Below are 24,066 nucleotides of genomic sequence, written 5' to 3'. Positions count from 1 at the left end.
TTTGTTCGAGGGCCCACATTGGACACTTTGCAGAAATGCACAAAGGATCTGTTGCTGAACGTGCGCCCGCTCTGCATAACTCTATCAGTTGTGTTTCCAGTGAACGAGATGACGCAGGTGTCGGGGCAGCTGCAGATGCACGGGAAGCCGAGCATTTTGAGGTTATTGTGGATTGGACGATTTGGCTCTGGTGTTTTTTGTGGCTTTGTATGTGTGCTTGACAGTTTGTGTGGCTAGATTCCAGGGGTGGACATGGAGTCTGACTTGGATGAGTTTGCTCGAGAGCCTACATTGGATGGAGTGTTCCTGTTTAGTGTGGCTAGATTCCAGGGGTGGACATGGAGTCTGACCTGGATGAGGGCTCGAGGAGCAACATTAGATGTCTTTAGTGAGTGCACGAAGGATATTTTTCCTGCTGCAGTTTTAGCACAGAGTCTTGATGAATCGCCGAATAAAACCTCACTTGCAGCTGATCCGTGTCGTTTAGAGGAACTTCAGATCGAATTAGGACAGCTGGCTTTGATGGAAAAGGAGCTGTTTATGGAAGAACGCAGACTGGAGTTGGTGGATCGGCTGTGTTTGCGCGCTCGGTGGCATTGAGAGCGCATTAGATCATGTCTTGGATGTGGAAGCTATGTGACGCGTTTTTTATTGTAGGAAGAGGGGACAACGTAGTGGCTGACGCACTCTCCTGACTCTAGTCCCCGCTTTCCTTTTAACGTGTTTTTATTATGTGAAGATAAGACAATGTAGTGGCCGACGCACACTCACGACTGTAGTCCCGCTTTCCTTTTTTTTTTTCTCTGAATGGGTTGAGCTTTGCTTCGGACCCCATTCAGAGTCTTTGGGTGGGGGTGTTATGTGCCCCAGGCACATTATGATTTTTGTCCATTTCTTTTCTTTGTTTCTTATAAACTTTAGTTGAAGGATCTTTTGTTAATATATTTTGGGATTCTTTTAGCAAGTTAATTATGTTAATTTGTGGTGCTGTCGTCCGCCTATAAATAGGCTGGCCTTCAGCACGTTAGCGCGTTCCTTTCCAACCTCGTTTGGACGCCACTTCCCACCTGCTTCATTTGCTCCATCGTGCGCGGTGCGCACTTGTCTTGTCGCTGCGGCCTGCAGCGGACGTTCCAGCCTGCCATGTGGTATTTTTGTTACCTTTTTCTTACTTTTTTCTTGAGGTTTTTGGCCTGGCGGGACCGGTAGTCCTGTTTTCGATTTTTCTTTCGCTTAGGTTATTTTTTGCCTTTAGTCCGGTACCAGTAGGGGCTTCGACGGCCCTGTATAGGGTTGGCCCCCTGCTGTACCGTTTTATTCTGTTTGATCGGCCTGCCAGGTCCAACTTTCTGTTGTTACTTTGGGTTTCTTTTGTTATTTTTTTGGGGCACGGGATTTGAGGGCCGTTAACTATTTTTCTCTTCGCAGAACATCTGAAGAAGCCGAACCAAGAACAACTAAAACGGAGAGAATTTATTAATAAAATATCTTTTTTTGAACCCTCATTTTTGTCTCGTGTCCTCAAATATGTTGTGTCCTTGGTGGGCGTAACAATGACTATGACCTGAATGACTGAGAATCTTCACCGGCGTATTGAACAGTTAACAAAGGTGGAAATATTTTCTCCTGCTTTAAAAGAACTATTATCTGAGTCTATAAAAAAATAACAGAAAGTTTATTTTCATTTTTCCAACCAAATTGTTAAATTTGCTTTTATTTGCCTCCACAATAAACTCAAGGATGTGGAGGTTTGACTCCAGAATTTCTGTTTTTCATGACATTGAAAGCTTGCTTGTCCATTGCCTCAGGACTTTACTGTAACTCTTATGTGGAATAGTTCTCACTTCTACTCACATGCATAGATCTACATGCTAGATGCAACCCTCTACTTTAAGAATAACACACTACCTAAAGGTTCAGGGTGATGAATTATGTGTCTTACTCTTTAATGTAATGTCACCAAAATTTTGTGCCTCTGGGATTTGAAAATATTTACGCAGCTCAGTGCCCGGCCTACAAACAGAATCCATGGATTCATAATTACTATCTTATCACATTCTTTACAAACATATAAAATGCTTTTTGCAGATGATGTGGTCCTATTGGCTTCATCAGGTCGTGATCTGCAGCTCTCGCTGGATCGGTTCGCAGCCGAGTGTGAAGCGGCCGGGATGGGGATCAGTGCCTCCAAATCCGAGGCCATGGTCTTGAGCCGGAAAAGGGTAGAGTGCCTTCTCCGGGTCAGGGGGGGTGTCCTGCCCCAAGTGGAGGAGTTTAAGTATCTTGGGATCTTGTTCACGAATGAGGGAAGAAGGGAGCGGGAGATCGACAGGCGGATTGGTGCAGCGACTGCCGTGAAGCGGGCGCTGTACCGGTCCGTCGTGGTGAAGAGAGAGCTGAGTCAAAAAGCGAAGCTCTCGATTTACCGGTCGATCTACGTTCCTACCCTCATCTATGGTCATGACCGAAAGAACGAGATCGCGGATACAAGCGGCCGAAATGGGTTTCCTCCGTAGGGTGGCTGGGCTCTCCCTTAGAGATAGGGTGAGAAGCTCAGTCATCCGGGAGGGACTCGGAGTAGAGCCGCTGCTCCTCCACGTCGAGAGGAGCCAGTTGAGGTGGCTTGGGCATCTGTTTAGGATGCCTCCTGGACGCCTCCCTGGTGAGGTGTTCCGGGCACGTCCCACCGGGGGGAGGCCCCGGGGAAGACCCAGGACACGCTGGAGAGACTATGTTTCTCGGCTGGCCTGGGAACGCCTTGGGGTTCCTCCTGAAGAGCTGGAAGAAGTGGCTGGGGAGAGGGAAGTCTGGGCCTCCCTTCTTAAGCTGCTGCCCCCGCGACCCGACCCCGGATAAGCGGAGGAAGATGGATGGATGGATGGATAAAATACCATTAAAGATTACAGGAAATATAGAGCTGCAATTGAACGAAAAACTGTAAAGTCTAAATATATCTTGATGAATGAGAAATATTGAAGAAATCCTCTAAAGACAGCATTTTAATAATCTCTAAAAGGCATTTTAGTTTAATGTGGTTGATTACAAAACACTGGTAAAAACACAAATAAGTCAAAGATTTAATTTTGATACAAACCATGCATAGAAATGAGTGATTTACTTAGCCTAAAATCGTAATGGCTGTGTTAGACCTTTCAGTCAGGTTAGGTCAGTTAGGACTAAATCTCATAGACATGGTCACATTTCAGCAACTTTCCAAAACCTCTAACTGCACCAAGTGCTTTACAAGTAAAACAGCAAAGGGTTAAAGAAAGCATCACAATAAAAACAGAATAAGATCAAAGACACAAAAAAAAGGAAAATAGCTCAAAGCAGATGAAAAACGAACAAAACTGCGAAAAAAGAATAATAAGATGAAGGCGAATAAAAATAAAACTACTATATAAGAAAAACAACCATGAAACAAATCATTTAGGCCATTGTGTATATAAAGTCATTTTAAGAAAATGAGTTTTCAAATGTGATTTAATGCTTGAGATTAGCTTTGATGTTAAGAGGCAGGATGTTCTAGTGCAAAGACTCTGCATCCTTGATGAGTAAATTAATCCCTGGGAATAAACAGCAATGATTGAGTCACAGACCCCATAGAGGAGCTCAGACACTTAGGAGGGCAGAAACATGGGCTATCAGAAACTGATTTTAAATAGTCCTTACTGAATCTTTAATAATAAAAAAAGAAACTTTTTTACTGTATTGAAAACAAATTATATTGTTTGAAACAGTAATTAAACTTCAATTCTGAAATTCAGTTCTTGATGTCAGCGAAACGTGTCGTTAGGCCACAAGAGTAAACTAAACACAGATTCAGATTGAACTTGTTTTTAGCACATTTTCACCCGAAGCTCTGGAGCTTCTGAGTTTGGTTGATGTTATAATCAATCACCATGTCAAATGTATCAGTGTAAAAACCCAGAAAAGTAGTATAATATGCCCGGGCTTGATGTTAACCATAGCCCGATCTCCCGGGGCAAGTAGTTTTTATTGTTGGGAGAGCACAAATTTCATTGCATTTGCCCGCCGGGCAAGTGTAATGATCGCAAAAAAAAATTATTTATCACTCAAAATTACTTTAAAATCACTGACATTCAACAAAAATGACCCAGAAGCGTTGCCGGTGCCATTTTTGTTGTTATGTACACATTCTCGGAAAAGCGGCGTGATTAGAAAAAAGCCGCGTGATTTTCCGCCAGATGGCGTGATTTTTGTCCGGCGCGAACCAGACACATTTTTTTTCAACTTGGCAGGCTAAAAAACAACAACAAGGCTATTTTACCCTCCACCCATTTCACCCACCACCCAGACAACCCTAGATTAAAAATTATTTGTATGGATTAGGAAAACTGGCATAATTGTATGCCATGCGCACTGTATAAAATATGGCTATCATATGGCAGTCTTCTGTACAGTGATACAGGTCATACATTAAAAAATTTTCATAAAATTTTTTTCTCTCAGACATTGGAGAGGTGCATTTAAATGTTATAGAGCTAAACATGTTAAATTGGTGACCTGTTATGTTATTATTATTGTCTTGTTGCTGCATTTATTTTGTCAGGGAAAACTAATCCTGACACTGCATGAAAAGTGGGATTTTCGTCAATATACGGCACTGTAGATTGTCGTGGAACTTCAGGTTACGGCAATTTGCAGGCCTTGCCGTAAACTCCCGTAAATTGTCAGAAATTGACGTGGAATTTCTTAGGCAGTGTTCCCCCCATGCCTCCCCCCCATGGAATTCTAGGGGAGGCTTTAACATGTAAATGAACATGCTGTGAGCTATACAAATGCAAACCAGGGTTGCAGGGGGGGTTTTACCCCCCCTGCAACCCTGGGTAAGAAAATCTCTGATACAAAGAGATCAGGTATAGCCTCTTACATTTTAGCTTGAATTGATTTATTTAATTAAAGTATAGAGACCAAAACAGATCTTTAGCTGACAGAGCAATACATTTAGAGCAGTAATTATTTTTTTTTTAATTTGCATTTAAGATAAAAAATAAAATGTTGTCTGTCAATATGCTCAATTCACAATTACTTAAGTGGAAAAGTTTCAAGAAATGATTCTGAGATGATTCACTTTATAACATGGCGCATTATCCTGTTGGAAGTAGCCATCAGAAGATTGGTACACTGTGGTCATAAGGTCATAGGTCAGCATGCTAAATTGGTTTTAAGTGGCCCAAAGTGTGGCAATAAATATCCTCCAAATAGATGGTAGAAATAGATCAGGCCCAGTATAGCCTAATTATAGACTCTTACATTTTAGCTTGAATTGATTTATTTAATTAAAGTACGCTAGATTACTGTGTATGCAAATGTTATGTAAAAGAAAATACACAAAATAATTTACTTCAAAAATTAGTTTTAATCAGAATCAGTTGGCTGTAATGGTTAATTTTTTTTTTTTAGATTTCCACTTTTTTTTTTTTTTTGTTATTGAATATATAAGAAGACAATAACAATCTCAAACAACAAGTCAATAACAAATATTTCAATACAAGAAGAAATATCACAACTCCTGCTTTTGAAAAATAAAATTAGATGCACAGGCTGGAACAAAGTATAAAATAAAATAAATAAAAATAAATAAAATAATAATAGGGTTTAAAGTAAATTAATCAGTGGGGACTACCAACTGAAATTCTTCAATTAACTCAAAAAATTTAATTGCATTTAAATTCTGCCTCTTTCTCAGACATCTTTTGAAAAGGGAAAGTTCATTTTTGAGAGCAGAGATTGAGAGGGAGCATTTTGCATAGCGACATTTATGGATATAATACTTTGTTACAATTATTAGAATATTGATTAAAAATTCCAAATTTTTTTTCTTTAATGGATAAACCGAATTGAATGTTTTGCCAGGAAATAAAATCTAAATTTATTGTTTTAGAAGACAGAAAGGTTCGAAGTTGATCCCATAAGTTTAATACTTCTTTACATTCATAAAAAAGATGTTTAGTTGTTTCCAATTGAGTTGTACAAAAGCCACAATTCTCAACATTAAACTTAAATCTCTCTCTTAAAAACTCATTTGAAGGATATATGTTATTTATTATTTTAAATTGTAATTCTTTATATTTAGGAGGAATTGGGAATTTCAAATAATTTGTCCTAATTTTGACTATCATAGATTTCTTAAAATTTTGTTAGAGAGCTGTGCTTTTTGTTCTTCCTGGGTACATATTATTTATAGAATATTGATTCAAAAACTTGTTGTTGCATTTATTATCTCTAATGTCCACCTGCTCAAATTCAATCTTATGGAGACAAACAATTGCAATTGCAAACAATTTATAGGTGCATTACCGACACCTTCCAGAATGGAGCGACGCGAGCTCTTCTCGCGAGTCCTTCCGTATAACAATGACGTCGTATGTGATTGGAGGAGCCTGATGAGCCTTCGGCCCCATCGTCCAATCACGTGTGAGCTTTTGTGCACTACGACTTCTCGCGAGACCAGCATATTAGCAGACATGTTTGTGTTACTACACTTAGAAGAACTTCATCTCCATTTACCGTGTTTGTATTTTGTTGTTACGTGAACAATGGCTGCACGACGTCTCGCGTTCAACTCGCCTCCAACTGCTCTTAGTCCACAACTTTCGGCCAGCCCGCAGACTGACGAGAAGAAACTGCTGATTGCTATCAGCGGACTGTCTCGTCAGCTTGCCCAACATACTGCCGACATGAATGAACGCCTCACTCAGCTGGAGAATTCGATGCGCTCCAGGTTGTAGTCCATAGAGGACAAGATGGCGGCTCTGCAGTCGAGCAACTTTGCAGGATATACGAACTCGAGGAAGAGAAGACGGGTGCACAACGCCACGCTAGCGGTAAATATATGTTCGATTACTGGTAGCTATGCTAAAAGCAGCCTAGCTTAGCTAGGCAAGCTAAAGACAACCTAGCCTAGCTAGGTAAGCTAAAAGCAGCCTAGCCTAAAGCTTTATTAAAGTGTATTTTTTGTGATTCACAGGAAACAATATGCCGTCTTAACAACTCGGAAACTAATTGCAGGCGCTATGAACCGGAGCAGGGGTAAGGTTTAAAGAATATGCGGTAAAAGGACATGGATACGGATTGATACCGACCATAGCTGTACTTTTTTTTTTTTTTTCACAGACTACAGTCGCCTCACAATGAGGCGGTGACCTCCTATTTGCTCGGATTTGCACGATGTTGATAAAGACGACATTGTGTGTAAGTGACTTGTTTTAATGTTTTCTCCTTCCTTGTTACTGTGACTTGCGTTTGATTTTTTTTTTTTATTCATACCACTCTCATTTAATTGTTTTCCAGCTGCCTGTAAGACGTATTATGAGACGGTATGCAGGAGCTTCAGATACACACTGCTAGCCAGCACGCTGCGTGCGGAGGCCGCCAGGCTATCTGCTCGGAGTCGGGCCAGAAGAAAGAGGGTAAGACTTTATTTGGTGACTATTTTTCAGGTGCATTGATAGATGTGTTGTGTCCATATGCAGTGCGCTGATTCATTGTTTTTTTTTCAGCTGCTGAAGGCGAGGCAGAGTGTGCTATCAGATGAGGAAGTGGAACTCTGTAAGTCCGCCACCGTCGACCTCAGGTCCGACGAAGAAGATGGCGTCGTCGGCGGTGTCTCTGGATGGATTGTACGGTCGCCGCCATTTCGTAGGCCGAAAAATTAAAGCCTGGCGTGGCCACGTGTGGTTTTGCTGCCAATCACGAGCGATTTCACTTGTTTGAGAATAGTGGTTTCAGCCAATACTGAGAAGGTTATTCAAGCCAGACCTGGCCAGCCGCGCGGGTTTGCTGCATTCATATGCTAATTAGGGCCTTTTGGATACAGCTGATCGCTCTCCACATACGTCAGAGTCCGTTTCCGACAATTTGTGGCACGACAAACGCGGACAAGCACGGGTTGCAAATTGTCGGAAACTGACGAAAATCAGGCAGATCTGCGGGAGTTTACGGGGGTTTACGGGGACGAAAATCTCACTTTTCATGCAGTGTGAGTCAGTTAAAAGTCAGGGAATTCTGAAATGATGTAAAACTGTGGAAATCCTGAATAAAATAACTATGTATAATGATTCTCTAGAAAAGTCACATTATATAAATAGTATTATCTTGTATAAACATACCGTGACTCTAAAATCAAAGTTATTCATTTGTGACATTGACTTCTGTCTTGTGATTTATCTTAAGTTTTTAACCTGTCAAGTTTTTTTTTAGATTTTTAACATTACAATTTATATTTTTCCAAGCACACAACAGTTTAAAGCAAAGTTTAGTTTGAAAAGAATGTGCAGGAAGGATTGAAAAGTATGTTAACACGGTAATGTAGGCTTGAGTTCATTATCTGACGCATGCATAGACACACCAGGAACCTGTAAACTTAAAAAATACTGAATTACAAAAAACATTAAAAAAACAAACATGTTTCATTGATATTTATATAAAAATGAATATTAGGAACTATATTTATCAAACATTATACTGGGCAAGTAAAAATTGTTTCTGGGCAAATGAAATGTGAAAGTCACTTGCCCAAAGGGCAACTGGTAAAAATCCTTAACGTCACCCACTGTATGCTACGGTAATATAGCAACATAAATAGCTACAGATAGCTCTTACAGTTAGTCCACACCCGTCTTCTGCTATTTTTTAAAAACTGCTTATGGATAAAAATGTGGTAATGTATGCTCATGTGCTATAGCTTAATTCAAGAGCATGCACAAGCCAATTTCCCGTCCTGTACGCCCTGTTTTAAAATGTGCTGTTCTCATAGCTCATGCAACCGTACTGTGTATGTATACAGCGGGGACAATATAGTGGACTTTATAGTAAACTCAGTTAACTGACCATTGGGACAGATGATAACTGCTTTTTGCACTGTTGGTCACAAAACTCCACCTCCACTGCACAATGCATGCACCATCTTTGCTATTAGTGGCTGCTATCAGGTAGCAACAGCCTATGGCGATAGCGGGCTGCTGTGACAGCAAATCCTATAATGCTTTGCAAGGAGAGCTCTCTGCGCAAAGCATTATGGGATATATTTGCCTCTTCTGAGGCCGTTCTTTTCTTCTCATACACTTCATAGACACTTTTTCTCTTCGTCCCTCGGCCATTTTCAAAGAACCGCTGTGAGAAAGGTGAGCTTCAATGACCGTCTGAAGCCGTGGCTCACCACAGACATATGCCTGAAAATGCGCATGCTCAGAAAAAGATAGCTAACCTATCGAGCACGTAGGACGGCCTTACGTAAACATATCAACAGAATAATTGACAATTAGGAGGACCTGCTATTTAGATGGATCACTCGGAAATAAAAGATTGTACTCTATACCTTTAACTTGATGTGAAACATCAATCCATGAATCTGTATTTGATTAATTTTTGATGGAAAATTATTTTAGTTTTTAAACATTAAATTGAGTTTCAAATTATGGATAATTTATTTTCTTTCTTATCCATTTAACTTCAGATTACATGAATACCGATTCAGTCAAGGCGTTTTAAGTTCAGTTTCTGTCCACAGGAGAAAGCAAGACCATGTAAAGATGAAATAACTGAAAGGTAATATTTAAAACAGGATCCTGCTAGAGAGAAGAAGTCAGTGAAGGGAAACCAACACTGAAGTAAAGGGTTCATTTCAGTTCCTACTATTCAGCAAATGAGCCGCAGTGTTTCTTAGTGCCCGAACAGAGGAGTCGTCCAAGTTTAAGTGCAGAGAGTTGTATCTGTCCAGCTTTACTTTACCAAACTATCAGGATCAAAAAGGTCAAACATAAGTTAAACTCAAACATTCCACGAATTTAATTAAAATAAAGAAAACTAAACCCTTTTTCTTACTTATACAGGTATGTCAACTGACAATTTGAACGTTGGATTCACTGACATCCCCTTTACAAAAGATTTAAAGTATTATTTTAACCTGGAAAGCCTTTTTTTATTGAAACTGTATAAATCTTGAAGGAATATACTGTATTTCTCAAGCTCTCATGCACGATGGGCATCAGTCATCCATGACAGGAAGCCAGGAGCCAGTCGGAGAGACATCCTGACAAGATGTATCCTGACGGCAATTTTGGTTGGCAAGCCTGTAGTGCCTGGGCTTTACTTGTCATTCAGAGACAGGAGGGAAAAAATGGCACGAGGGGGACAGAATATGTAAAGTATGAATAAGTTAAGAGAAAAAAATAGAGAGGGTCTTCATCTTTTAGCGATTTTCCACCGAGGAACAACCAGCATCCAAATAGGCTGTCTGTTTATTGTATGAAGCGTGACTGAATATCTTTCACATTAAGTCAAGGTGGTGTATGTGACAAAAGAGCGGGACTCGTGTGTTTACGCACCTGCATAGGCCAGGATTTGGCATGCAAATCGGAAGGATGCATCCCATTACAAAACATTACGCTTCATCTAAATACTCGATTTGAATTCAACCAAAGTCATGTTTACATGAAATGTATCCCACAGGGAGAAAATCCCTGGACTGGATTGAATACCAATACCTAGGCGTGATGTGTGGGGATGCTTGGAAGAAGCAGAGGAAGCAGCTTAAAAAGTGGTATCTTTTTTTTTAAAGAAAAAACGAGATAAAAGGAGTGGTAAATGTTTATGCCAAAGAATATGAGAAAAAGTAAGTGGTTTTCTTTGAAGAAAGCACCAGAAATAAGCATTTTTCTATAATCTTATGGTATTGCATTTTCTCTTTAACCTTTTTCAGATTAGGTTTACTCCTGCTTACGGTTGTTGGAGGTGACAACAACCCTAAGCAACCCAAACCAACCTAAGCACCATCGGCGTCGCCAGACCCCATTTACTGGGGCACGTGCCCCAGTATAAATGAACTGTGCCCCAGTATAAATCTAATGAATATTTGCAACAGTGATAAATTTTTTTTAATGCATCAATTTAGATAATTCCAACGGGAGGAGACGTATATTTCTACTCAAGTGCGCAGCAAGTGTGTTGTTAACTCCAAATTGAGGATGTATTAGCGCCCCCACGTCAGCGCATGTCACTGCATGAACTGCAAGTAAATCAACGCGCTGCTCTCAACTGAGTTGGATGGGACACTGTGCGGCTGCAACGTATTTTTTTTTTTAATTGACAGGTAAGAAACGTTCTGATAACGTTTCTTACCTGTCAATTTTATTATTTTCCCAGTGAAACCACATGCTTTATAGGCTACTAACTGAAAATGACTGCATTGGTTTGTAGATGGATATCAGGAAATTCCTCACACGAAGCAGAGACAGGGAAGCAGTAAAACAAGATGAGAGAGAGGGAGGTAAGGTCCCGTGGTGAATTAGTGATTTAAGCTAAGCAGTTACATTAGGGACGTTATTAGCCATATGATAGATATTTACATAATTATAAATTAACGTTTTTTAATGTTTGCTGTAGAGAATGAGAATGAAGGTGCTGGAGTAGGAAAGGGAGGAGGAGGAGAGACTGACAGGCAAGAGACAGGTGAGAGACAGGAGAGACAGGAGAGACAGGACCATGAAGGTGATGAGGAAGCAACAACCAGCGTCCACAAACAAGAAGGGGACATTAGTGACTTAGGGGGAAAGCATGATGGTCCTAAACAAGTGAAGTTGTCCCACTATCCCCAGGACAAATTTGGAGTGAAAAAAAAAACTTTCATTTAATTCAAAATGGTTTGAAAGCTTTTTATGGTTGAAAAAGAAAGCCTTGTCATCAAGGATATGCAGTGTGTTTTCAACTTGCTTGATAACACCATGTTCCCCACACTAACGCAGGTCATCCAGATCTCCCTCACCATCCCAGTCAACAGCTGGAGTTGTGAAAGGTCATTCAGTGTGTTGAGAAGTCTCCACACTTGGCCGAGGTGCACAATGGGACAAGACAGGCTCCATCATCTTGCTATTTTATCAGTTGAAAAGGAAGAACTTTCTAAGCTGAGTCAAAAGTGATTGACCACTTTGCAAAAATGAAAAATAGGAGGTACACTTTAATGCTCAAAAAATAGAAGAAAAACTTAGTTCAGGTTTAGTTAAACTTTCCCCTGAACTAAAACTCTGAAACCTATGAATTAATGATTACTTCAGAATGTGTATAAGGAAACTTTTTTTTTTTTTTAAGTTTGTACTGTCTTATTTTTTATAGCTGCAATGTTGAAAATGTTCATGTTTGTTAAAACAAATATGCTCTTACACTCATTAATATCTCAACTGGTAATTTTGGTAGGAATGTATCAGGGTGGGGCAGTGTGCTTGTCTGTATTTGTGTATGGCAGGAGGGGCACATGCGGTAGGGGGCCAGTGCCCCAGTAAAGCTTTGTGCCTAGCAACGCCCCTGCTAAGCACTCTCTTAAAAGACATTTTTATCTTTAAAAAGATGCACATTTCCACCTATAAGCTGTTCATAAACAGTAGTCCCATGCACTTGCATGTATTTGACACCTGGAAAGTAATTAGCATACCCGGATGAATACCATGCAGGCATTTATCCAGAACCGGGTCATGGGGACAGCAGACTGCCAGACTTTTCTATCCCCAAACACCTCCTCCAGCTGTGCTGGGGAAAGCTAGAGGCATTCCCAGGCCAGCCAAGAGACACACTCCCTCCATGGTGTCCATCCCCTGGGCCTCCTCCCGGTGGGGCATGCTTGAACACCTCCCAAGGGAGGTGCCAAGTGGGGCATTTGAAAAAAGACATCTAAGCGGACTCCTCCTGGTGTGAAGAAGATTCAGCACTACTCCTAGCCTCTTGCGGATGACTGAGCTTCTCACCCTATCTCTAAGGGAGTGCCCAGCCACCCTGCGGGGAAAGCTGATTTCAGCCACTTGTATGGATCTCATTCTCTCTTGGATCTCTTTCTTACAGTATGGTCCAGATTTCATGATCATAGTTGAGGGTAGAAATGTAGACTTTCAAGTAAACCAAGAGCTTTGTCTGGAGGATATGTCCATACCATGAAAGCCAGAATATACCGTTCTGTGTTGACCCATCCATTCATATATATATATATCACTTTTTTATGTTTAACCTGGAGGTTAATGGATCCACAAGGGAATTAAAGACAGCACATCATAGGCAATCTGAAACCATTTCAAGGCCTAAAAAGGATACAACCCCCCCCCATTAGCAAGTTCTAAGCATATCCTTGGGTCTCCAAGAGGGACTTAACTGGATAAATCTCCAGGGGGCATCCTGCTCCATCTGTATGACTGAGCTCACACTATGCCTAAGGCAGAGCTCAGACATTCAATGAACTCTGCTCATTTCGTTTCACTTTTATCCAGGACCTTGTTCCCCCAGTGATTATCTATATCTATTGACTACAGGCAAGGGTTTAGAATGTCGACAACCTGCCTGACGGTTTAAACTTTCCATTCCCTGACTAGAGAGGGATCTCAAGTTTGATGCCATGGGATGGTGGTGAAGGTGGTGGGCTACTAATCATACTAAGAACAAACATCCATCTGACTCTTTGAACCTAGTGATAACAAGAGGAGGGGGAACCTTTACCCAACAGTCAGCCATAAATGCAGATAATCTGAAAGATGGTAACATCGCCTAAAAATCTGCTGACTATTACAGCAAAAAACAGCGGTTGAAGCTCAGGGGGGAACTGCTCAGTTTTATTTTAACATTACTTTTACACCCATACCATCCCTTTTCTGTCACGCTTTACAAGCGTGGTCGCGAGGGGTGCTGGTGCCTATTTCTAGTTGTCTACTGACAAGAGGCAGGGTACACCCTGAACAGGTTATCGGTCCAAGGCAACACAGAGACAAACAACCATTCACGCACACACTCAAGGCTGATTTATACTCAGCAACCAGGTCGTCTGCATGCGTGTCACAGTGAATGCAAATGTGCCCAGGCCCCTGCTTTGGCTCTCCAAAATTGTTGTTGACCGAGAGAGTACCCCCGACAGGAGTCATCTGATTGTTCAAATCTACATCCGCTCTACACTATGCGTATTTCTATTCCATTGTTTGGTACCTTACCAGCTTGTTTTGTTTGTATGACCGCCATTGTGGAAAACAAATCTCTTGAAGTTGGACCAGCTAGAAGAGCAAAGCGCACTGGGACCCTTTTTCCACCTGGATTCCCGATCTTTTTCTCCCTACGTTGTCGGACAAACTTGCCCCCACTTCCTGACTGATGTTTTTGGACTGTGGGAGGAAGCCAGAGTAACCAGAGAGAACCCACGCATGCACAGGGAGAACATGTCAACTCCATGCAGAAAGACCCCAGGCCGGGAATCAAACTCAGAAACCTTCTTGCTGCAAGGCAGCAGTGCTACCCACTGACACACTGGGTAGCCCTAATTGTATACCCATTCAATATTACTCAGAAATCTACAGACTTATAAATAGGTAGATGTGCTCTTGTAACTCTTTCAGTTATTTTGAGAAGAAATACTTATTCAAGCTTGGTGTTTTCTACCTACAGATAACATTCATACATTTTTAAATAGCTCTCTGCTGACTTGACATAAAAGAGACAGTATGCTGTCATTATCTTTATGTCTAGACCGTCGTATTTACTGTATAAACTGTAAGCACATTCTATAAATAAACACTGACTAATAGAACATATACAATGCTTTGAAAGAGTCAAGAGTCCCCTAGGAGAGATCTTAAACCAAGAAATGGCACAAATTATTCACAAATCCCCACATGGAGGTTGAGGCTGGGCTGAGAGTTTGGTCTGTCAGCGCCCTCTTTGGCACTCATTAATCACTCAGGCTACCGCTAGACAGCCCACCAGGGATCAGCGGAACATGTCTTTTTTCTTAAACAGGTGCGGTTGAAATGTCACTTTTTAACATGCCTCTCCCCAAAACAATCGATCTAGATAAGGTAGAGAAACCTTATTATATACCCAAAGCAGTGTTAAAACGCCTACATCAGGGAAAGAAACACACACACACACATATACATATATACATACATACACATACATATACACATACATATACATATACATACATACATATACATACATACATACACACATATACACATATACATATATATATACATATATATACACATATATATACATATACACATATACATACATACATACATACATACAATATATATATATATATATATATATATATATCTATCCTTCCATCCATCTGTGCACGTGTACACAGAGCAATGCTTGCCGTTACCACAAAGAAGACAGAAATAGATTGAAGAAGAACTTGGCTTTGGTTCCCCGGGGCTAGCCAACAGCTCGCAGAGAAGAGAGTCAGACACAAAGAGAGTTCTTTCAATGGTGAGGACTCTCTCTTCAGTCAAAAAGCATGTCTCATTTTATACATATTCACCCTTGGCAGGATGTCCTCCACAATACTAGGTTCTCTTTTAAAAGATGCCATTTGTTTTTGTTTCTATGGATAATTTTACTCCTTGCAGATAAGAAATTATATTTCCAAGCTGTTTTACTGTGTAGCTGGATGACTTTTTAGGCCATATCTCTTTTTCACAGAGTGCAGTGTCCTATAATAATAATGATAATTATTATTATTATTATCTGCATAAAATATATAACACTGCTTTTGTCTAGAAATTAAAGAATATTGTCCCTTTTTAAATTTTCCTCAAAAAGGGTTTAACCAACCTCAAGTTTTAATTATATTTTTCTTAAAGCCTTTATCTAGTGTGATTTGTCTGTTGTCTATGTCATATATGCCGTCATACATCGATGAATGTTGGGTGGAATTTTATGTAAGCTGCGTTATGTAAGTAAGCTTACCCCATATTAAAGCAGAGGATGAGTTTGGCTGTTGTTTTTTCAGCCAACAGCAGCTGTGTTACTGTAATACCATCTGGCAACCTCACACCCCTACCCCTGAAAAGCATTTATTTGGAAAGCTACATGAATCAAGTGTCAGATTTGCATGTTTTAGAAATGACAATGATCAAATAGGTAGATGAAGCATGCACATTTGAAAAAAACATGTGGGTAAAAACCGCAGGAGCAGCATTCCCTGTGATTAAGACCAATATAGCTGAATACTTGTTCTGGGTTCTTCAACAAAAGTCCAAGAATGCAGGTTGTATGTTAAGCTTTAGATGTGAGTCTCCTTCCATACTGAAAGAAATTACATTTCTGAACAAACAACCAAATTAGTGCACTACTTAGGAATTATTTATGTAAATACTAGCTAAGCTTAACTTATACTAACCTAATATTTCAAATTTGCAAAACAGAAAAAAAATATTCTTAGAAAGCAGTCGTTGCTATGCTTTTTTAAAATTTTTGAATGTATATTAATTAACCTGGAATAAAAGCCAACAGATCATTTAGCAAAATATTCAACCATCATAAGTTTCAGCACCAAGTAATTCACTAATCGATATATGAAATAAATAAAGTCTATAAAGTTTCCCGCACTACTTTTATCAAAACTACTTCTTTTCATACATTTTGTTCATTGTGCAAAATGAGTAATATTAATTAGCTGTGTTATTAGTCCTTATTGATGATTGCCAGAAAGGTAGAAGTCACGATTTTTTGCGTGAATTTGTATAAATGATAATTTTTTTTTTTTTTTTTTTTTTTATCCTGAAACTTTAAAGCATTTTTCTCAGCTGGAAATAAAGCTCACTGATGAATTACTGCCATAAACTTAGTAACATAAAAATCTATGTAGTGACATTTCTTTCATTTCTCCCTGCAAGTTTTTTTCTCAACAAAAATCCTTTATTTGCTGTTATAAGGTCAAAATGCTGATGCTGTAGGATATGAATAAAAATGTATTGATTTTTTTGTTGGATAAGCCACTCCTCCCTATTTTTCTTTTCCTCTCCTCTGGAGGTTGCCTGAGGAAAGGCTGTGCTGTGGCCTCATCCATCAAATGACCAGTCACGGCCTCGTGAAGAAAAGTGAATGCCCCTTCAGAACGGATGCAGGAAAGCTTACGTGAAGCTATTTTCGACAACAGCACTTCCACGAACAAAATATCCGAGCGATTCGTCTTCTTGTTAAAGCAATTCCGAGTCTATGAGGTGAAAGTTGGTTTCCATCACATGTCAAACCAAACATTACGAAGAAAGATGTGGGAACGGAAGCCACCTGAGCTGCTGACCCTTTCATCGGAGATTTACATGTAGAAGCTAAAAGACCGGAAATTGCCTTAATGAAACCATAAGGGAGGAGGAGATTAATTTCTACGTTCCATCAATCTGCACACTGCTCATAAATGTCAACCCCAGAGAAATTGAATGGCTCCATTTTTCTGTGTTTATTAGACCGGGATGAACTCACTCTTTTCGACCTTTCAGTGTACACACGCAGTTAATTGAGTATAAGTCAAGCTCGGAGTTCTGGAGGCAAGCAGAGCCTGAGCAAGACAATCCCTGCAGATTCATTGCTTTGTTTAAAAAAAAAAAAAAGGATGGAGGAAGTTCCCCTCAAGACAGACAGCAGTCCGGCAGCAGAATGTCAGTTTTTATTACTTGAATGAAGTCTTAAATGCCAAATGATTACAGTTCTAGAAGTTATTCCTTGGCTGCACCATGTCATAAAAAAAAAAGGCCCTGAGCTGTTTGTTTAACTACAACTTTAGCTGAAAGTTAACACTCATTTCAAACCTTTATTTGCTTTGACATCTAGACCTGTTTGATCAAAGCTGTTTAATCTTTAATCAACTCACTGAACAAACTGTTAAGTTGGTGCCAAATATTAAGACATTTGCAGCTAAATCAATGCTTGTCTGTAATAGTTGGCTGACTCTCATGATAAATATAGAAATAAATGTAGTATAAAATAAAAATTATAAGTGTTTTATGTCGATATGTCGGTGTTGATGTGCTGCTGCCATCAACACCTTTGTTTCTAGATGTTGGAGATCAGCCTTTTTTTTCCACCACCTGTGGAGCTAGTTGACAGTTGCCTTTTGTATCTATGCTTCTTTTTCTATGTCTGCTTCTGTCTCCTTGAACCCCAGTCGGCCTCCGCAGATGGCCGCTCACACTGAGCCTGGTTTTGCTGGAGGTTTCTTCCTGTTAAAAGTAGTTTTTCCTCTCCACTGTCGCTTCAAGCATGCTTAGTGTGAGGGATTGCTGAAGAGTCAATGTGTCAGTGCAATCAACTGGTTTTCGATAGTTGTTTTAGATAGAAAACTTTGAATCAATCTGACTGGATGATCTGGTGAACTGTAAAGTGGCTTGAGATGACATGTGTTTTGAATTGGCGCTATAGAAATAAACCGAATTGAATTGTTAATTCTATTTTAACATATATTCCAAGAGTAGCTAGCTGACCACTAAAAACCCTAATGCTAGTTTGACCATTAAAAGGAAGATTCAAAGTTGTTTTATCTATAACACAACAAGAAAAACTGTCTCAGATTAATGGAGGAATTTAAACCCAATATATCATGTGGTTTACACTTAAATTTGATCAACCACAATGTATTTCCATGTGGGTTTGCTGTTAGCTCATACCCAAAAGATGTTAATTCAATTTTGAATTATGGTTAAAAAAAAAAAAAGGTTAATTATGGTTAAGTTTAATGATTGAGGGGGAGTGGCGGCCTAGTGGTTATTAAGCTGCTCTGCATACATGCAACAATAAGATCTCCTGAGGTTCTCCAGAGCAATATTATTATAAAAAAAATTGCAATATATCAATTCAGTCAGAAAAATTCCCAAAAAGAGAAAAGATAATTAGGAGAAATTTATTGATACAATTACTTTGTCTTTGGCGCTCAGACCTCGGCAGGAAACATAGCGCTGAATTTTGATAGATATGCATGAACAGGAGCAAAGAATAGGGCTGTTTCCCCCCCCCCAGGCCTGAAACTGGTGGTGGAGTGGAGATAGATGAAGTTGGCTTTATGGGGAGATCCAGTGGACTGCGTGAGCTGATACCAGAGCTTCACTCAGGGACCTGGAAGATGGAAGACCAGCTTGGATAACACAGGCTAAGAGAACCTGTCCATGATGAGCAAGCATGAAGCGACAGTGGAGAGGAAAAACTCCCCATTGGGAAGAAACCACTGGCAGAACCAGGCTCAACAAAGCGGTCTTCTGGCAGTCCAGGAGAAATGACACTCTGATGAAGCTTTACCTACGAATGTGGAGGAGGGGTAAAATTTACTCAATTTGAGGAAAACTTTACTCCCAAAAACACAATATTTGGTCCCAGTCCAAAAAGAGTGAATATTTACTCACAGCATAGAGTTAAATTTTCAGAGTTATTTCTACTCTATCTAGAGTTTGTGTTTTATTCCACTAGATTAAAATTTACTCAATTTAGCATAAAGTGAGAACAACTCCAACACCATTTCACTCAATACAGAGTTGAATTTTACTCCGTAGGTCATATTTAACCTGAGCTCAGAACTGCCTGTTGAACTCTAACTATGCAAGTAGGAACTCTGATTTTATTTCATTTTTCTTACCAGGAAAGCAGATATTTTAGCTTTCAAATGCAACTAAGGCAACAAAGAGTAAATTGAAGCGATAAATGGAGGGGAAGATTAAATTTAATACAAGGCAACAACAACAACTGAGTTAAAGGCAAACAGAAATGTGATAAAATATAAGAAATATTTAATTACTATTTAAACACTGCCAAAAATGTAATCCCTATAAATTTGTGCTAAAAAAAAAAAAAACTTTCTCTAAATATTCAACAATTAATACAATATGCAAATATTTCAGTCTTTAAATATGGTGGGAAAATGATCAAACCAATTTAAAATCAGACATGAATTTGCAAGAATATGTGAAAGAAAAATGCATTGCATGTAAAAAAGAAGCTGAGCAGGTTCTCCAAACAGAAGGTCAGCAGTCTAATCTTCACTATATCAAAGCATCATTGGTCAGCGCTCCAAGCTCTTAATAGCCTGATCGATGCTGGAAAAGGTGCAGTTATGCAGGAGGAGCTAAACTGGGAAGATCCACTCATGTATGAATAAAAACAATTAAACAGCCACATGTTTAGAGGAAAAAATGCACAGTTAGAGTTTTAGCATCATAGCTCTAAATGCAGCAGAGTGAAATCTCACATCAACTTAAAAGATCCAGCATGCAAAATGTAACAATAAAAAATCAGATCTATTTGCATTCAAAGCAGCTCCTCAGTTTTGTTCTTCTAATTCTCCAAATCTTCAGCTTCTGTTCAGCTCCCCCCCCTTCTCTGTTGGTTTTAAATCAATAAGCAAAGCAGCTTTAAATCATCTTCTGTGTCTGCCACAATCCCGTAATAGTCTGTCTGCTCATGTCACATTATTTACCAAACGTTTTGTCTCAATCCTGCAGACATTCATCTTTTCTTCTAGACTCATCATTCCTTCTCCGTTTTGCCAGAGGTGCTGGCGAAGCAGACAAGACGGCTCTGACTGTGAGGGATGTCCCCGGCAGACACGGCCGCCGCTCGCACCCCGCCTGGTGTCTGTCAATATCCATCCACAAAGACTGCACTTGTTTACAGTGCTCTCCATAGACTGCATCCAAAAGGAGAGAAGGGTGGGGGGAATAATTCTGAAAATGGGCTTTTCAATTATTCTTTAAAATATCACTAAGATGGGAGCAGAAAACCTGTGATGTTTGAGCGTCTTGCAGCATCACTGTTAACTCCTGAAGGCCGTCTATCTAAAGTTTTAAATAAACAACTTAATATAGCCTTCTACACACTGCAAAAACTGATCTAAAAATAAGCACTTATTTCATAAAACAAGTCTATTTACTCCTAATATCAGCAGGAAACTAAGATGGTCTGCCAATAGAATGAGTATTTGTGCCCTTTAAATAAGAAAATTCCATATTATGCATTTAAGATAAGATAATGCAGAGGATTTTATTTCTATTTTAAGCATAAATCACCTTATTCTACTGGAAAACCCTCTTATTTTCCTGCTCAAATCTTACCTATATACCCCTTTAATCACTTCCATATTTTAACAGTTCCAAACAAGAGTCGATTCTTTGCCGCCGACTAACACTAAGTAGGGGGTACAGTATTTGTGAAGCAGCAGGAGAAAAGATGCATGGCATACCCCCTTTAAACTGACACCCTTAAATGAAAGCAAACCAGCTGGCTTCAGCTAAATAGTAAACAGAGACCATCTGTGTGTGATTTAATCTCATCATAATTGCAGCTGTTCTGCAAAGACTCCAGAGGTTTGATTCAGAACATTATTAAAAAAAATAAGAAACTACAAAAAAAAATAAACAAAGACAAAGGAAAACTGCAGACAGGTCAGGGTGAGAGATGTGGAGAGGTGTAGGAAATGTTAACTAGAGGAGATGCAGAGATCTACGTCTCAGATTGGAATCTATGCAAGAAACTATTGCGGATTACACGTTTGTCATCCAAATAGTGGAAATAAAAAAAAGCAATGTTGGGAAAAAAAAGGTACAAGAAGTCCATCCATCCATTTTCTACTGGTTTTCCTATCATTCTCTCTGTGAAAGGTCACTGTAAACCCACTTAGGGGTCGATTAGAGTCGCCAGTTAACCTAATAGTTATGTTTTTTGGACCGTGAAGCCAAAATACCCAGAAACCCACAAATGCAAGACTAGAACATACAAGCTTAATGCAGGAAGATCGTAGAACCCAGGACCTTCCTACCGATACCTAACGATGTTACAAACTGCACCAACCTGCAGCCAAAAACAGGAAACCAAATTTTACACCTGAGTAAAAAAGCGTTCAGATCAGAGTAAAGAAAAGCTGAACTTGTTATGGTGGTGGCACCATCATGCTGTGGGGTTGCCTCCTTTGAAATGGCAGGCGTTCCCCTTTAAAGATGTAGGCTTTCACTTTAAAGACAATTTTATGTCAAATAAGATCCTAAAAACCTCCAATCGTTTCCTTCTACATCATAACTACACACTGTGTTTTGGTTTGTCTCATAAAATCCCAATTAATACACTCGTTTATGTCAATCTTTAAGAGGAATAAATACCTTTAAAATGTCACTCTACCTCTATTATTAAATGTTATAAATAAAGTAGTGTAGCATTCCGAATAAACAAAGCTTTATGACAGTTTGCATGGTGGTTCTAAGGCTGCTCTGTGCGCACCGCCCGTCTCCAGGCGGGCTCTGTGCGCTCACACACGCACCAGAATGGAACAATGCAAAGTGGCACAAATCAATTCACAGTAGTTTCCTCTTATCTTAAAGATAACCCTGTTAGGATCGCTAAAACCCGGGAATCCTCTGACAATATGCTGGTAGCCAAGGCACCAGGTGGCATGGACGGAGGATCGGGGTTTGTGTTTGCCCCTGACCCGACAACAAAGCCCATCTACTGCGCGTCCAGGTGCCTCCACCTGGACGCGTAAAACCCTGCTGCGTTCCTCCTCCTCCAGTCTCCCATAAAACCCAGCTGGAACAATAAGTTGATTGTAGGGATGTGCGCTGAGGCTGAAGCTGAGCTGATGGATGTTGGAAGGTGACAAAGAGGGGAGGGGACGGTGATGGGCCAGCGGATCATGACGGGACGGGACGGGAAGGGAAGGGCAGGGGTACTCACGCTGCTGTTCTCTCCTGTCCAGTGGACCATCGCCTGGTTGTGCGTCGCATCTCCTTTAAGCACAAACGAGCTGCTGAGCAGAGACATCTGTTTATCCAGAGACGCGGCTCTCTTGAAGCGGGATGAACTCGCCGCGGAGCCTGCATCAAACGCCCGATCCTCCGCGTCGCGCCGGCTTATAGTCCCGCTGTCACAACGCACGGCTCCGGGCAGCGCCGTCCACACCGCCAGGGCGGTCAGCAGGAAGATGCAGAGGTTCGCAGCGGAGCAGACCGCAGGTTCCGGGCGCAGAGGTGCCATGGCCTTTGCGCCGTAGTAGCGCGGAGACTGATGGAAAGGCTGCTGATGCTTGTGGGAGACAGATAGGTGTACACTGTGCGCTGGAGAGGCAGAGAGTGAGGGTGGGACACGGAGAGGGGAACTGGAGCGAAAGCAGACAGTGTGAACAACGTGGACGCGTCTCCGTGCCAAGAACAATCCGCAGGAACGGCGCAGCGGTGCCATCTGCTGTCCTGCAGCTGTAGCGTGCTGTCATCCCTCTCCTATTACTCAATCCATCTTCATGTGGTGTCAGCGGGGGGATTCACACATGTGTGGCCTTCTGTTGGTTGGTTCTGATGCATTGGATTTTCCTCCACAGGAAACGTGAAAAGGGGTCAGCATGCAGCCAGAGCTCAGTGCAGCATGGTCAGAGAGGGAAAATATAGAAAACTAGAGCTTTATTTTGTCTCACAATGGAGAAATTAACTCTCTGCATTTAACCCATCTCCTTAGGGAGCAGTGTGGGGTTAAAGGAATAGTACACCCAAAACATGATTAGCCTTCATTTTCTACTCACCCCCATGCTGAACAACACTCTGGAGTACTTTTTTGATATCTCAAATGCATCTGGAGATCTGGGAGGCTTCTTGCTGTCTGCTGACATTCAAATAATGGAGGTCTATGGCGCCCGAGGCAGAAAGGTCCATAAAAGTCCACAAAAAACGTGTCAATATTCCTCCATACTGCTCGTCCAATGTATTCCAAGTGTCCTGAGTGGGTAGCATCCAGAATTTACTCGAAACGAAGTCATTTAAAATGTTTTTAAAGCATAAACAGTAGTGTAGAGTTGGCAACACTGAAAGGTCCAAACAGACAGCAGCAAACCATTTGAAAACAAACGATGCAAAGAGCAGTGTTGCCAACTTAGCGCTTTTGTCGCTATATTTAGCAACTTTTCAGACCCCTCTAGCACTTTGATTTCAAAAAAGCTCCTAGCGCCAAATCTAGAGACTTTTTTCTGCTACTGGAGACTTTGGAGACAACATCTAAAAGCAGCGAACTCTGCTCTCCAGAGCGAGTAGATTGGTAACCCCGCCTCCTGCTCTCCTCTATCTTGTCTGCTGTCATGATTCATGCAGCTATTATTTCATCTAAATGAAAAATGGAGAACAGAGAAGCAGATCATGGCTGGTCTACAGTGAAAAGAAGGACTGGGTTATTTACTTTGGCCTTTTTGGAAACACAGGAAGGAGCAATCAGCTAAGTTAGATAGGGCTTAGTAATTGGAAAAAATCTTTCATACCTTGTGAGATTGCA

At 40.5% G+C, this 24,066-nt stretch overlaps 1 protein-coding gene across 4 annotated transcripts in view; it reads right to left on the bottom strand.

Annotated features, from left to right (window-relative positions):
• sorcs2 (sortilin-related VPS10 domain containing receptor 2) overlaps positions 1–23,007 on the bottom strand; it is a 575,552-nt gene extending 552,545 nt beyond the window's left edge. For all 4 annotated transcript variants that reach the window (XM_038268465.1, XM_038268466.1, XM_038268467.1 and 1 more), the window contains exon 1: positions 22,489–23,007. In XM_038268465.1, coding sequence (XP_038124393.1) covers positions 22,489–22,992 — 504 coding nt within the window. In that variant the 5' untranslated portion in view covers positions 22,993–23,007. The remainder of the gene's footprint in view (positions 1–22,488) is intronic.
• Between the last annotated feature and the right edge of the window lie 1,059 nt (positions 23,008–24,066).

This window comes from Cyprinodon tularosa, unplaced genomic scaffold, assembly GCF_016077235.1.
Source record: "Cyprinodon tularosa strain WSP-4 unplaced genomic scaffold, ASM1607723v1 ctg70, whole genome shotgun sequence".
NCBI classification, from domain to species: domain Eukaryota; kingdom Metazoa; phylum Chordata; class Actinopteri; order Cyprinodontiformes; family Cyprinodontidae; genus Cyprinodon; species Cyprinodon tularosa.
The sequence above is the reverse complement of the archived record's forward strand: the minus strand, read 5'-3'. Positions and strand labels throughout refer to the sequence as shown.